This window comes from Antechinus flavipes, chromosome 1, assembly GCF_016432865.1.
Source record: "Antechinus flavipes isolate AdamAnt ecotype Samford, QLD, Australia chromosome 1, AdamAnt_v2, whole genome shotgun sequence".
Lineage (NCBI taxonomy): Eukaryota > Metazoa > Chordata > Mammalia > Dasyuromorphia > Dasyuridae > Antechinus > Antechinus flavipes.
The window spans coordinates 494075454-494090214 of record NC_067398.1 but is presented as its reverse complement, the minus strand read 5'-3'; the positions used below and the strand labels follow the sequence as shown (position 1 = coordinate 494090214).

General features: G+C 32.8%; 1 protein-coding gene across 3 annotated transcripts in view; it reads right to left on the bottom strand.

Annotated features, from left to right (window-relative positions):
* OSBPL1A (oxysterol binding protein like 1A) overlaps positions 1-14761 on the bottom strand; it is a 298973-nt gene that overhangs the window by 102484 nt on the left and 181728 nt on the right. For all 3 annotated transcript variants that reach the window (XM_051970326.1, XM_051970327.1, XM_051970328.1), the window contains one exon: positions 5812-5974. In XM_051970326.1, coding sequence (XP_051826286.1) covers positions 5812-5974 — 163 coding nt within the window. The remainder of the gene's footprint in view (positions 1-5811; positions 5975-14761) is intronic.

Genomic DNA, 14761 nt, shown 5'->3' with positions numbered 1-14761 from the left:
ACTAGAGCAGAAAGTACCAGAACAGGGAAAGATCTCAGGGGATCCATTAATTTGTTCTGGGTGCAATAATAGGTTAATATCTGATGATTCTTTCACTCAGAGAGCAAAGTAAAAGTGGAAATATACTCACCACCTCCTAAAAGAAACCTCAAAATAAAAACTGCCAAGAACATTATAGCTATAATCAAGAGTTACCAGGTAAAATAAAAAATATTGCAAGAAGTAAAAAAAAAACAATTAAGTACAAATGAGCCACAATCAGAATCATACAAGATTTAATAAACAATGCTATGAACAAATGGAGGGATTGGAATAACCCACGTAACAAAAGTGAGGAAAATCTTCTAGAGGAAAATGAATCTTTAATGAAATAGAAAAATTCCAAACATTCCTGATGAAGAAATCAGAGCTGAGTAGAATTATTGAAGTTCAAATACAGGAGGCAAGAGAAGTATGAAATGGTATATATGAGATTACAAGTAAGGGATTCAACTTGAATAACTGGTTATATTTTCATACAGGGGAGATGATACTTCTTGTGTCTCCTATAAACACTAAAATTATGAGGGCTCATGTTTTGGTAATCTTAAAAGGAAAGAGTGGGAGAAAGGAACACATTGGAAGAGTAGGGCATGGAAAAGGTTTATTGTAGTGGCTCCCAAATTATGTGTGATTCTGACTGTGGGTGAATTCTTTCTTTCTAGCTGCTTGCAGTATTTTTTTTAATCTGACCTGGATGTTCTGCATATTGACAATAATGTTCCTAGGAATTTTACTTTTGGAGTTTCTTTTAGGAGGTAGCTAGTGGATTCTTTAAATTTGTACTTTGTCTTCTAGTCTAATGAACTAAAGCAGTTTCTTTTCTTTTTTTAAAATTCAAGTATAAATTTCAAATTCTTTCCCTCCCAACTTTTCTTATCCATCCATTGAGAAAACAAGAAAAATAAAATCCATGACAAATATATACTGGTAATTTCTTCTACTTTTCTCTGGTTTGTCACCCTGTATGTCTATCTTTAGATACCCATTATGTAACCACTTAAAGAATGTTAATAAATAGTGTAAGGATGTATTGTTTCATTTATTATTTATTTATGAAGTTTCAAACAAGGTGCTTCCAATTATCCTGGAAATTTTTCTCAAAATAGTGAATTCTTGCCTGTATTGGATCTTCGAGTTTATGAGATACAATGAGTTTATAGTCAAAATCACTCATGATTTGGTAGCCAACACAATAAAGGCACAGAAAGTTTGGAATATCATATTCTAGAAGGCTAAGTATATATACCATAAATAATTGACCAGGAAAATTCGTCTAGTCCTCCAGGAGAGAAAAATCGACCTTTTAGTTAAAAACAAACAAACAAACAAACAAAAGAAAGCTCCAAAACATTCAAGTATTTAAGACATTCAAGACTACAACTACAGAAAAACTCTGAAATTCAAACATAAAAGTTATAAAAAGACAAACATAAATGAATAATGATAATAGATAAAACAAAAATCCTAGGAATATGATCCTAATATGATGATAAAAGATGATATATGTGTCTCCTCTGAAACCTATTATTATTGTTTCATAGAAGGAGTCTAATGAGATAAAACTTGGGAGTGGTTCTATTATACCTTGAAGATATAAAGAAAGAGGAAGAGAATAAGAAAGGAAGATTACGGAAAATGACCTCACATAATCATATTACACAAGCAAATATCTATATAAACAAGAGAGGTGTTACAAGAAGCAAATATAATTTGAACCCTACTCTTGTTTGAACTGCTCAAAAACAGGAAGAATATACATACACATATATATTGCATATGAAAATCCATTTCACTCAACAGGAAAAAAAGGAAAAAAAGAAGGTAAGAAAGGAAAACTATATGGAAAGTAAATTAAAAGAGAGAAGTCCTAAGCAAAATAAACTCCTAACTAAGGAGATATAAAAAAATATTTATAGTTATTTTTGAGATGATGTACAATGGGAATCTGAGGGAGTATCCATCAATTGGGGAATAGCTGAACAAATTATGGTATATAAATATCATAGAATTGTGCTATAAGAAAGGATGATTGGGTAGTTTCAAATAAATTTGGAAAAAAAATTTGGAAAAAATTTGAATAAAGAGTGGAGTGAACAAAACCAGGAGAACAATTTATACAGTGGTAAAAATAAATGACTTTGAAAGATTTAAATCACTGGTCAATGTAAGGAGCAGCCGAGATTTTAGAGGGATAAATGAAAAAAATCTGTTACTTTCTGATAAAGAAGTTAAAGATTCAAAGTACAGAATGATGCATATGTATCTTTTAGATATGGCCCATGCAGAAATTTGTTTTGACTATACACTTGTAATATTTTATTTATTTATTATTTTAATTTATTCATTATCTAACATTTTATTTATTTATTTATTTAGTTTTCATTTAATTTATTTATTATTTAATCTTTTGTTTTTCTTTTGTTCTCAACTAAAGAGAAAATCTGGGAGAGAGAAAAGGCAGAGCTTTGGTTACTGCAAAAAATTGAAGTTAATTTTTAAAAAATATAATGTCCAGAATTAAGGAGTATTGATAGTCCTACTACTATGCATCCACCTGGACCACATTTAAAATTCATTGCTCAGTTGTAGGCAATATATTTTAAGAAAAACACTAATAAGCTAGAACTAATCATGAATTTTGGATAGAAAAGAGTTGAGGGAGCTGAGAAGGTTTGGCATTGAAAAAAAGAGACTAATAAATACCCTGATTGTTCAGTGATTCGGTAATGCCTGACTCTGTGACCCTAGAGGTTTTCTTGGCAAAGATATTGGAGTGTTTTGCCATTTCCTTTTCCAGTGGATTAGGCAAATAGAGTTTAAGTGACTTGCCCACAATCACAAAGCTAGTGAGTATCTGAGGCCAGACTAAACTTCAGCATAATGAAGTGGAAAGGACATACCATAATTGTTTGCATTTTTTTTTTTTTCTCTGTAGGCAGGGGCCTTGAATTTAAATCCTACCTGAGATGTGCTTATGGCTACTCTATGCATCTTGGTTGCTTTCATGTTTTCTGATTCATATAATCTTGGAAGTCTGAAAAGGCCTCCTTGAACTTATTTTCTTGAGTTGCCATATTTTCCAGAAACACTGAACCAAAGTGTATGCAGGAGCCCTGAACGAGTCAAGGATGGAGTCCTCCTCTTCTTGTTGAACTGGACTGGGTACTTTGAGGAATTTATATTCAAACCTGATTGTTCAGAAATCTAAAGAAACTTCTTTTCCTAAGAGGCTTTTCAAAGAAAGATTTCATTTTAAAACTTAGGGTGGAATAGAAGCAATTTGTTAATCAACTATTAACAACTGAACTAGCTACAAGGCAGATGCTAATCCGTCTGCACCAGACTAATTTATATAGCTGCGACCCATACAGATAAGCAGACCACCATCTCTTCATAGTCCGGCAGTTCCCGAGGGGAAATAACGCTTTTTTTGCCATCTTACTTATGCTTCTCTTCCCCTACTCTGCCTTTCTCCCCTCCTTGAAGAGGGGAGAACTGATTTTTTTTCCCTTTCCTATTGCTCCTTTCTTCCTTCCATGCCACTCCCATTTGGGAGGGAATTGCCCGCTCCTCTTCCCATGAGACCACCTTTTTTTGTAATCCATAAATATTCAAGTTTCTGCCTGTGTTGTGGACTCTTTTGCACTTGAGGCATTTCACATGCATGTTCAACTTGTAATAAATCCAGTTTCTACACTTGTCTTACAGAGTTGTGACTTTGGATTAACAAAATGCTTTACTAATCTTAAAGTAACATTTAAATATAATTACAGCATAGAAGATTCCTGCACAATGCAGAAGTTAAAGTGATATCCTCTGAGATCCCTTCCATCTCTAAGATTTTGTAATACCATTATTAATCAGACTCTTTCTTCTTTCTATTCTAAAAAACATTTACTAAAAGAAATTCCAATGTTTCCCATGTGTTCTATGTAACAAATTTACTAATCTCAAAATTCTCCACTTAAACCCCATTGATATTTTTTTCCTGTCACTTTACTCTCCTTTTTATTTCCATACACTCTGGTTAAGAACCTTGCTCTCCTTCATTTACCTCCTAGGAATCCAATCACAGCCTATGCTGAGCCTACTTCACAAGCACCAAAATCTCTCTTCTGGAAGTTCAAATCCTTTTTGAAACTGCGTGGTAACAATGGATCATGACTGTTTCTAAAGTTGATTAACAAGCTGCTTCTATTCCACCCTAAGTTTTAAAATAAAATCTTTCTTTGAAAAGCCCCTTAGGAAAAGAAGTTTCTTTAGATTTCTGAACAATCAGGTTTGAATATAAATTCCTCAAAGAACATATTTTATGCAGTTTTAAGAGCTCTGATAAAAGAAAATAGTATATTTAGTCTTCATAGTTATTGGTTACCACTATTATGCTAGAAATAGAAATGAACAAAATGACAAAGAAATGTAGATGACAGATTTTTCTGTTAGTTGATCAATAAGATGAAAAACTAGATAGACATTTTTCTGATCTACATGACCTCTTAACCTTCTTCAAAACAGAAATTATATACCAAAGACAATGCAACTTCATTTATGTCCATGGTCTATGATACTTGGAATTCAAAATTAAAAAAAAAAAAACTGAATGGCTATGTATCTTCAGCTCCCTCAGTACCTTACCCCCAATACCCACCATGCTACCAGAAGCAAAGTTAAACTAGCTGACCCAAAAACCAGAACAAAAGCTTTACAAATAACCAAGCTCCAGATCCCAGAAGCCCCCCTTTTCTCTTTCCAGTGACATGGAAAAGATTTGGGTTCTAAGCTGTGAAAGTTAGCTGGAACCTTAGGGGTCAGCAACTCAGCAGCATTCTGTGCCACAAAAAAATTTCTATAGGAAAAACTGAGCAAACAAGGTCAGAATCAATCTCACACTCTAACCACTATACCTCCCCCACCTACTCCATCCTCTTACTGCTTTGGAGTCCCAAATTACAAATGACATAAAACAACCTACAATAGCACTAGAGTGGTGAGAAGAGGCTGGGAAGTTCTGAGACACAGCCCTCAGGGAAATTTGATTAGAGAAGAGTCAGTCAGAAGGAGAGCAGTAGAGAAAATAGTGGAGGAAAAAACTGAAAGATCCCATGAAGAAAACTGAAAGACCTTGAACATAAGCAGAAAAATCAGCAGGGAAAAAATGAACAGATGAAGGAAATACAGCCTCCAGATATAATAAACAAGTTTATGCATCTGTCCATAAATATTAGAGAACAAAGGAAAACTATCCAGCATTTGATAAGACAAAGGATCTTGTGGAATTTGAGGACATGGAAGCACAATATACTATTTCAGAGTGTTTTGGAAGAGATATGAGAATTATGAAAGCAAAAAGAATGGGCAGAAAAGGAAAACTAGAATCTGCTATGGCAAGTCTCACCATAGGAACAAAATGGAAAAAAAATATCAATTTGAAATGTACATTTAAACATAAATGAAGGACTATCTAGAAGAGGTGCAAAATTAATTAAAAGAAAATAACCTCTATATCCAAGCAAAACATAATGACTGTGAAGACAGGACTCAGAGAAAATCTGAAGTCTCCCTAAAGAATGTGACAAATTAAAAGAAAAGTGAGTAAATTTAGGAGTGATAATCGACAAGCTTTTACCTTTTTCATTCCCATAAAATGAAACTAATGCTGATACCTACCTTTGAGAGTACTTAAGTGATCAAAATGCTGTAGTTTTCTTAAGAAAAATAACAATAAAATATCACATGTGAATAATAAATTATGAATGGTTCTGTACTTACCTGAAAGAGCATCATAAAACTCTTCCTCACTCAGGATGCTAAGAGGTGGAGATCCTTTAACGAGAGACTGTTCTAATTCATGATGTTCTGTTGCCAGAGTCTCTAATGCTTCTGATAAGATTTTATTTTTCTCTTGCTCCTGTTCCAATTTCAAATTCCTCACCTAGAAATAAAAATGTATATAAATAAAAACTTGAAGGTAACTACCCCTAAACAGCCTTTGGTTCAATTTAATTATAGTAAGAGAAGTGAAATAACCATACTATATATTTGTGGATGAAATGAGCAAAATTATTACACAAAATTTGGGTTCTTCTGGGTCCCTTTCTCACAGCAGTTCTGTCTACTAAAAACAGACTAAGAAGTAAAAAAAAAAAACTAAAATGCAGTTGCAAGCAATCAGTACTGCATCAGCAAAATCTAGTAATTTATTGGTTCTGGAAGTTGAATTAAAAAACAGGGAATATTCCTCTTTTAAATGAATAAGTAATGGAATAATCCACTTCTTTCCTACATATTGATTGTACTAATGAGAATTGCTATCATATATGTGGTATGGAGTAAGACTTATTTCATTAAAAAGGTTTCAGCTTTAAAAAAAATCAATTCCTTATACCAGAATTCTACTAATTAATACATTAAAATGTGTATTTCCTTTTTTTTTTAATTTTTCTTAGAAGGGATGGATATATGTAGGAGAAGAGAAAGATGTTTGGAAATGAAGTTGATACAAAAATAAAATGAAGCAATAACATTTTAAGAAATAAAAGTCTGAACAAATATTATTGGCCAGATTATATCCAATAAGTTTATAAAGTTAATGACAGAGAAACAAGTTACTAATGAATTCATTGTATATTAAACACTAATTGAAATTATTCTTGCAGTATACCCTGCACTTTGATGAAACAAAAAAGATCAACCTCCAAACTCCATAGGACAGAACATAGTAGGCATATAATCTTATTGTCATGCAGTCACATAGTCATCTTGGAACAACCTCAGAAGATCAGGCCAAATTTCTAAGTATAAACATTTCTGAAATTTGGCTGGAATTCAATCAGCCTTGAGAAAATAGCAAGTCAGATGTCAGAAATTAGATTTGTCATAGGTAGATTCACCAGTGCCAGAATTCTAGGGATACTTTTTAAATCCACAATACTCGGCAATCTCCTTTTATTGGGTTTTGGATGTTGTGGAACTAGCTCACAATTTTTGCTCTGTCCTATAAATTTTCCTATTGCTATTTTCTCAAATTACTGTCATTTGAATTGCTGTCCCTAGTTTATTTTACTCTCCAAATTGTATTTCACATTACCTTCTTTCTGCAGCATATAATGATGTCTTTTGAGAGTCCTTCATTGTTTCAGCCCAGAACCCTCTTCAACCTGTTCTTTTATTTATAAAGTGCCTGTCAATGCACTGGGGCACAGTACTCCTAAAACCTGTGTCACAGAATGCAGCTCCTCAAAAACTCCATAATGCAAGTTAAAAACATTGTTTATTGAATAGCTAAGTTCACAGTAGAAACAAAATTAACCTTTTGCCATCTTGGGACTAGTTATGGTTCCTAAGGCATCTTACTGTTTATCATCATGGCAACTAGACTGTCATTATTAGAGCTACAGGAACAAAAATAGTACAATATACACTGACATCATGCAAAGCTGAAAAAGTCAGTGAAGTGTGTTTCCAGTATTTGTAAATTTCTTGCATAATGGTCAAGTAAATTGAAAAATATTTTTTCCCTCTGTAATCTGAGGTGTAATAGCTATTATGGATCAAGAGTATTCTCTTAGTTTAGATAAAATTATACTTTAAAATAGCTGACCCTTTTCCAAATAATCATTCATTCAAATGGGCTACTTAAGAGCAATCTATTCCCCCCCCCCCAACAAGTAAAGTGAAGTTTGACACATTCCCCAAAATAACTCCTGCTCTCTTTGAATGGGGGAAAAAAATACCTGAGGACCCTCATTACATTATTTTTGCATAGTAGTCTACAAAGTTTCACGCAAAAGAAATGTGTATCCAATCACTCAATATAAATCAATGTGGTCTCCACCCTGTCTCCATCATTTCTCTTTCAGTTTTCAAAATATCAAAATATTAAGTCCTCAAAAGCCATGATAAAAGGTAAGAAAGCAAGCTCTACCAACAAAATTGTTCAAGAAACACCAAGTATACTTATTTAATACGTAAATTCAATTTCAGTAGAGCTCAGTAATAAATGACAAGAAACAATTCAAGTTCAACAAAGATATAAGCAAAAATATTAAAATAAAACTAAATCAAAATTTTAGTTGTCTTTCAACTTTAAACAGCTATAAAATAAACAACTCTCCAATTCTGTGACATCTACATCTGTTCTCACTTTTTCTAAGAGTAGGAGTAAAAAAGGGGATGGGGAGTTTTTCTGTTTCTTATTTTATTTTTTCTTCTTTCAACTTATCTAAGGACACTTTAACAGCTTCAAAATTAGTTTTCTGCAAAGAAGAAAACTTCCTATTTAAGGATCAAAATTTCATCTCTGTGGCAAGGAACATATAATAGAAAAAATATTTGGCAAAGCTCTTTCATCCTTTTATATAAGTACGTAAGTATACATTAATACAATCTTTCCATTTAAAAACCACCACTATCATCTTCTTCTCTCTTACTATTTGATGCTTTTAGTTGTTTGAAAGTCACCAGAATAATGGCACCCTATATACTTTCTTCACACCTCCATTCAACAGATTTCAGATAGATGCAGATTATTGTATGAAGGAAAAAGTCAATATTATTTGAATATTCTTAATACAATGCTTTTACATCAGTACTTGCCTAACTTTTGTGTATAAAGGGTAATTTATTAGTGTGGTGTAGTAAAAAGAACAATAGATTGAAAGTTAGGAAAGTAAAGTTCCAATTTTTGCTCTACCCTTCACTACCTACATGACTGAGCTGCTTAGAGGCCATTTTAGCTCACAAGACTGTAGTTTCCTCATGTGTAAAATGAAGGGATTGAATTAGATGACATTTTAAGAGTCCTTATTTTTTATCATCCTATGATTCAACTTTGATATGATTGCCTTTATTTTGAAGTTCTTGGATAAAAGGATCTATCTATCTACCTACCTACCTAATCTATCTAATCTACTAATAAAAAACTCTCTGGCTTCTAGTACAGTGAAGCCATCGAACATAATAAGCTATTAATATCTGCTGACTAGAGTTTAATTGAATTTGTATAATGTGCTGTATATGTTAACTGTTTAAAATATTTATTAATGGTAATTTTAAAAAATATCCTCTTCCTATTATAGCTATGTGTCCAAATGTTCAATTTTTTTAAAGGAACAAAAACATTTCCTCTTAAAAGTAATACTCATAAAGCTAGAGGATACTAATAATTTATTCTAAAACTTGAAAATTTCTAAATAATACCTTAATTTCATTTTAAAGTTTGTTTATTCAACAAGTATTTATTTACTATGTGTAAGATGTTGTATTAGTGTGTGATAAGGCTGAAAAATTAGATGGGGTAATCAAATTTTGAAAAGCTTTGAATTATCAGTGAAGTACCTTGTTTTTTATTCAGGAGGCAATGAGAAATTGCTGAAGTTTTTGATCTGGGAGAAGGCTCATTAAGATGATCAAATGTGCAAGTTAAATTTGGCAGCAGTGTACAGATAGGAAAGGACTTTTTAAAACATCTCTGCACACAAAAGACAATTTATAAAAGTTCTAGAATTAAACTGCATTTTAGCCATATACACTATGTAACATATAACATAATTTAATTACATAAAGTGTTGAGATCAGGCAGATAGGTAAAGTGCAATAAAATGAGAAAAAGTGAAAAGTAATGAACAACTCCTTTCAAAGAAAAACTTTTAAGCGGGACACTGATACTCATTATTCACAGCACAGTGTCCAATTATCCAGTGTTTAAGATAGGTGAGATTCTGGACTTGTAGGTCAATCTTGTCTAGCTCTTTCAACTGACCTTATTTCCTTTAAATCCAGCAGCAATAGATTTCCTCATTTCTTCTTGGCTACTGAGTGCACAGCTGTACAAAATAACAATTACTTGAGACTGAAAATGGAGATACTATTCTGCCTCCTTAATGAGCAGGATTGATTTGCACCCCGTGGTTATATAAATGAAACAACATTCACATTCAATGTTTATCCAGAAATATATGCTTCTTTATTTTCACATTAAATTATTTTACAAGTTGTAAATAATGGATATAGTCTTAGTTTAGAGGGCACAATCAAATCTTAGCTCTTAACATTGATATTTTTCATAATCTTTCCATATATCCCAAATTTCCCTCCACTATATACTTAAAAGATTAGCCTATTTGAAACTCCATGGTTTCTGGACCAATTCAAACTATATTGTAAGGTTAAAAAAAACCTGAACTTTATTAAAACATACTTGATTTTGCTATATAGAAGATATAGGGAAGGCCCTTGGCATATCATGGATTCAATGTTTTTAGAGACTGATTTCCAGCCACATAATAGTAAAGTGTCATCTTATGTTAATTTACTTTTGCAGGTTAACAATAAACTTCCAAATATTCTTTTCAATGAAAGAGTGTCATATTGATTATTCATATTTAATCTATAGTCTACTTTATAACCCTATGCTATTTATTGAGGGCAGGAAGAAGGGTATAAATGCAGAAGAGGGGGAGGAATCCTGCAATGGTAGAAAGAGGTTTTCTACCAGAACTATTCTTATATTACCTTAGTAATTTGGACCTTAAGGAAATGTAAAGCCTACATTAGGAAATAATGGTCCAAGGTATATTTTCTCATCTGCAAAAAAAGGTCTCATATGAACAGACATATCCCTATTTTGTTATTCCCTATAAATGTAACAGTTCCTTAGAAATTATAAAGATATCTTTGGCCTTGAACAACATAGAAAGAATATCTTAAAATCAGTGTTAAAAACTTTAATAGAATCAGAAATAGAACTAGTAGAGTAATTAATCAGTAAAGCTTCTCCTTACTGAAACAGGCAAGTATTCATTCACTTAATTTATTCATATAGTCAGTTAATAAATTGAATTATAAAGACACTTAAGCCTGTATTATAAAAAATATTTTAGGTTATCACAGATACCTAATTGTATTTGAGTATTACTGAATAGAATCAAGGCAAAAATCTAATGATAATTTAAATGCCAAGCAAAAAGATTAATCCTGGTTAAAGCAATAAATTCAGTCAAAAACCACAAATTACTTATTAGAATTCAGAATTTCTAGATTTTTGAAGCAGGTAAAAAGGGGATTCAGTTGCTTGATCCACTTTTGTAATATGGAAATATTTAAATTACTATATTTAATGGAAAATTAACTTTTCATTAAAATAAATAGGAAAAAATAGTCCAGAAAATTGGCCTTTTTCTTGTTGTAACAGGACAACATACATGTTATTGTACAGATGTCAGCAGTGTGTGCCTGCCTCTTTGTGACCATTGATCATAGTATACCAGATCCTTCCATCCTCTAGTACCTCCTAGTCTGCGCAAGCTCACATTTGTTGCTGCCAACACAGTATCTGTCTATCTCATCCTTTGCCATCCCCTTCTCCTCTTCCTTCAATCTTTCCAATCATCATAGTCTTTTTCAATAAATCCTGTCTTCTCAGTATGTGGCAAAGAATTTAAGCTTCAGTATCTGACATCTGAATTTTAAAAAATGAGTTTCCTGAAATCCAAGACTCGCCCTCTAATTCACTGCACCACCTAGCTATCTCCTTAACATATTTATTTGCTGCTAAAGATAGACGCTTATAGAAGAACACAAGCAACACATTTTTAGTCTTTCTGTGAAACAGTCTGCATGGAAGTCATTTTAATATTTTTATTCTATTTAAGAAATGTTACCCTCCATATTTCAAATTAAATTATTTTAGTTTGGCTTGACTTTGATGACATTCTCATTGTTTTTTAAATTACCAGGGATGCAGAATCTTTGGTTTGTATTACAAAATGCATGATGCAGTGCCAGATTATGAGAGATGCAGAAGAGAATGCAGTATCATAGAGTTCACGTAAAGCTGTCATAGTAGGTTGAAGGAACAAAAGTTATTTTTAATTATGATTTTCAAAAAGGTAAAATTTACTCATGATTAATTTCTTCTTACACAATGTTTATATTACTATCAAACAGAATTGTTTTTTAAGTTATATACCATTCTACCCTAATGGCTCTTCTAGGATATAGAGACAGCAACAACTGTTTATTGGACAGCTCCAATGGAGGTCTTAACAACTCAAATTCAGGATGTCTCATGTTTCGTATGTTATCTTCTCCATGGTAAACTTTTTTCCCCCCTTTCCCTCTTGAAAATGCTAAATTCCTTCCAGTTGTCAGATTAAGTTAGCAACCTCATTGTTCTTCTCTAATTTTCATTCTTTAGCTCTTAGTCTCAAATATAATCAATTGTCAAGTGTTATCAACTTTACCTCCAGATTTCTTGTATCTAGGCATTTCTTCTATTTACATAACTACTCACACCTAGTTTAACCCTTTATTCCCCTTCACACCTGATCGGAACTATTTTCACAAATCCTGACTAGGCTACACGCTTTTCTAGACTTTCTTCTTCTAATCATCATTCTCTAAAATAATCATCAGCTCTAAAATAATCTTCTAAAACAAAGGTCTGAAAATGTCACTCTCCTGCTCAATAATCTTCAGTGGCTCCCTATTATAGACTAAGACATAATACAAATGTACAACTTCCTGAGTTTGACAATTAAAAATTACTCACTGTCTGCCTCCTGTATAACTGTATAGATTTGTTTCATATTACTACCCTTAATAAGTTCATCATCATAAAGACAATGTTGCTGCTCTCCAAACTTTTTATTTTATCCCCTATTTATGTCTTTGTACAAACTGTCTTCTGTGCTTGTAAAACTTTACCTCTGTCTCTTAGAATCCATTATTTCCTTCAAGGAAACCTAACTCCCATAGGAAGCTTTGCCTAATTCCCCTAACTGTTAATGTTCTCTCCCTCTTCACATCATTTTATACTTATATATACTTATAAATGTTCCACCCCTCCACCTAGACAGAATTATAAATTCCTGGAAGGCAAGAACTATTCATCATTTAATCTTTTTTCTTTCTAGGGCCAACAAGGACTTGTTGAATGAATACTAGAAAGAGGATCAGTTTTAAAACAATGTAACTAATTTTTAACATTTTATCCTAAAAGGAAATGCCTAAATATGAAAATAAGTAGTCCCTAAAACATCCAAAATAGTTGGCTACATTGTATGTCACAATATCAGTGAGGCTTAAGAAAAATACATTTAAAGGCTAATTTGTTATTCCACTTTCAATTATTCTGTTTTTCCAAAAATAAGTAACACAGCTGAGAGACACCAGATGTGCAAAAATAAAAATAAAAATCCATCATACTAAGACCTAAGTTGGTATTTTCAATTAAGTTTTATACAATGCTTCTTTATATACACAAATACCCCTACTCCAGAGTTTCTAAAGTAATGTAGCCAGGGGAAACTTGAGGATTTGAAATAAGTCAACAGAATCCATAATTGTTGGGTTTGGAGTGAAATATCCCTCACAGGTTATTCCATTAATAAGGTGCAGACAAAATAAACAAACGAGGAAATAAAACAGGAAAAAGAAGTGAGTTCTGAATTATTTATAATTATTGTGTAGGGGAAAATAAGAAACACTTCTATTAGTATGGCATAATAAAAACGAAAAATGGTTGAACAACAACAAATAAAAAGAGCATTGGAGTTGGAATCAAAAGACCTGAGTAGCAATACTGACTGCCAGTTACTACCAGGTGATCTTGGTACCTTGTACTTCAGCTTTTTCCTTATCTGTGAGCTGAAGGACTGGACTAGGCGGCAATTAAGTTGCCTTTCACCTCTAAATCTATGACCTTTTGATAATCCTATCTTTATTGGACTGAAGTGGACTGCCAGTTTTCTAGATAAACAGACAGAAGGGAGGGAGGGAGGGAGGGAGGGAGGAAAGAAGGGAAGAAGGAAAGAAAGGAAAAAAGGAAGGGAAGGAAGAAAAAAAGGGAGGAAGGGAGAAAGGGAGGAAGGAAGAGAAGGAAGGAGGGAAAGAAGGAAAGGGAGGGAGGAACCAAAAAAACAAGTCACTATTGTAGAAATTATCTATTAATTATCCATAAGCAAAACTATAGATCATTTATTTAGACTAGATCCGGAAAGGTCTAGGGAGATTAAGTTATTTCCCATAAATTCTCACAGGTAGTCAACAGTACAGATAGGATTTGAATCCAGATTATCTGATTTAGAAAGAGTATTCTTTCCATTATACAGTTATATTACCTATCACAATCTTGGAGAACATAGTACTTACTGTGTTTACATATTTCAATTCACTGAGTACTCATAGATTTTCCATATAATTATTCAGAGAACTAGTGAGTTAGAAATTCAGAGCTGTTTCCATCAGCACAGATGAATTTCCAATTTTCCTCATCCTTTTCATTGGTAATCCTTCTTTTCATTGGTCCACTCATTCCACATTTCCTAATAAACTCCTATACTTCATTTTCTCTTGCCTTTAGATATCAGATCACAGAGTCCCTATCTCAGTTCCCTGGGAGAGTAGGAGATATATGAAGGATGAGGAACTGGTTTTGTTAATGCTACTAAAAAAGCCCTAAGGCATATTCACAGAGTTATTCTAGCTGCCAACTCCAGATAAGATTTGAGTTTTTGTCTTTTCCACTCCCTTTCTGCCCAAAGCTGGTGCCAGCTTCTTTTTTTCTTACCTCTTTTTTACCTTCAGAATTAGTGGGAGAAAGGCACTGAATTTGGAGTCACGGGAGACCCAAACTTGACCTACCACCAAAACTTACTAGCTATATAACCCTGGACAAGACCTTTATCTCTTAGTTATCACTTTCTTCTTATGTAACATG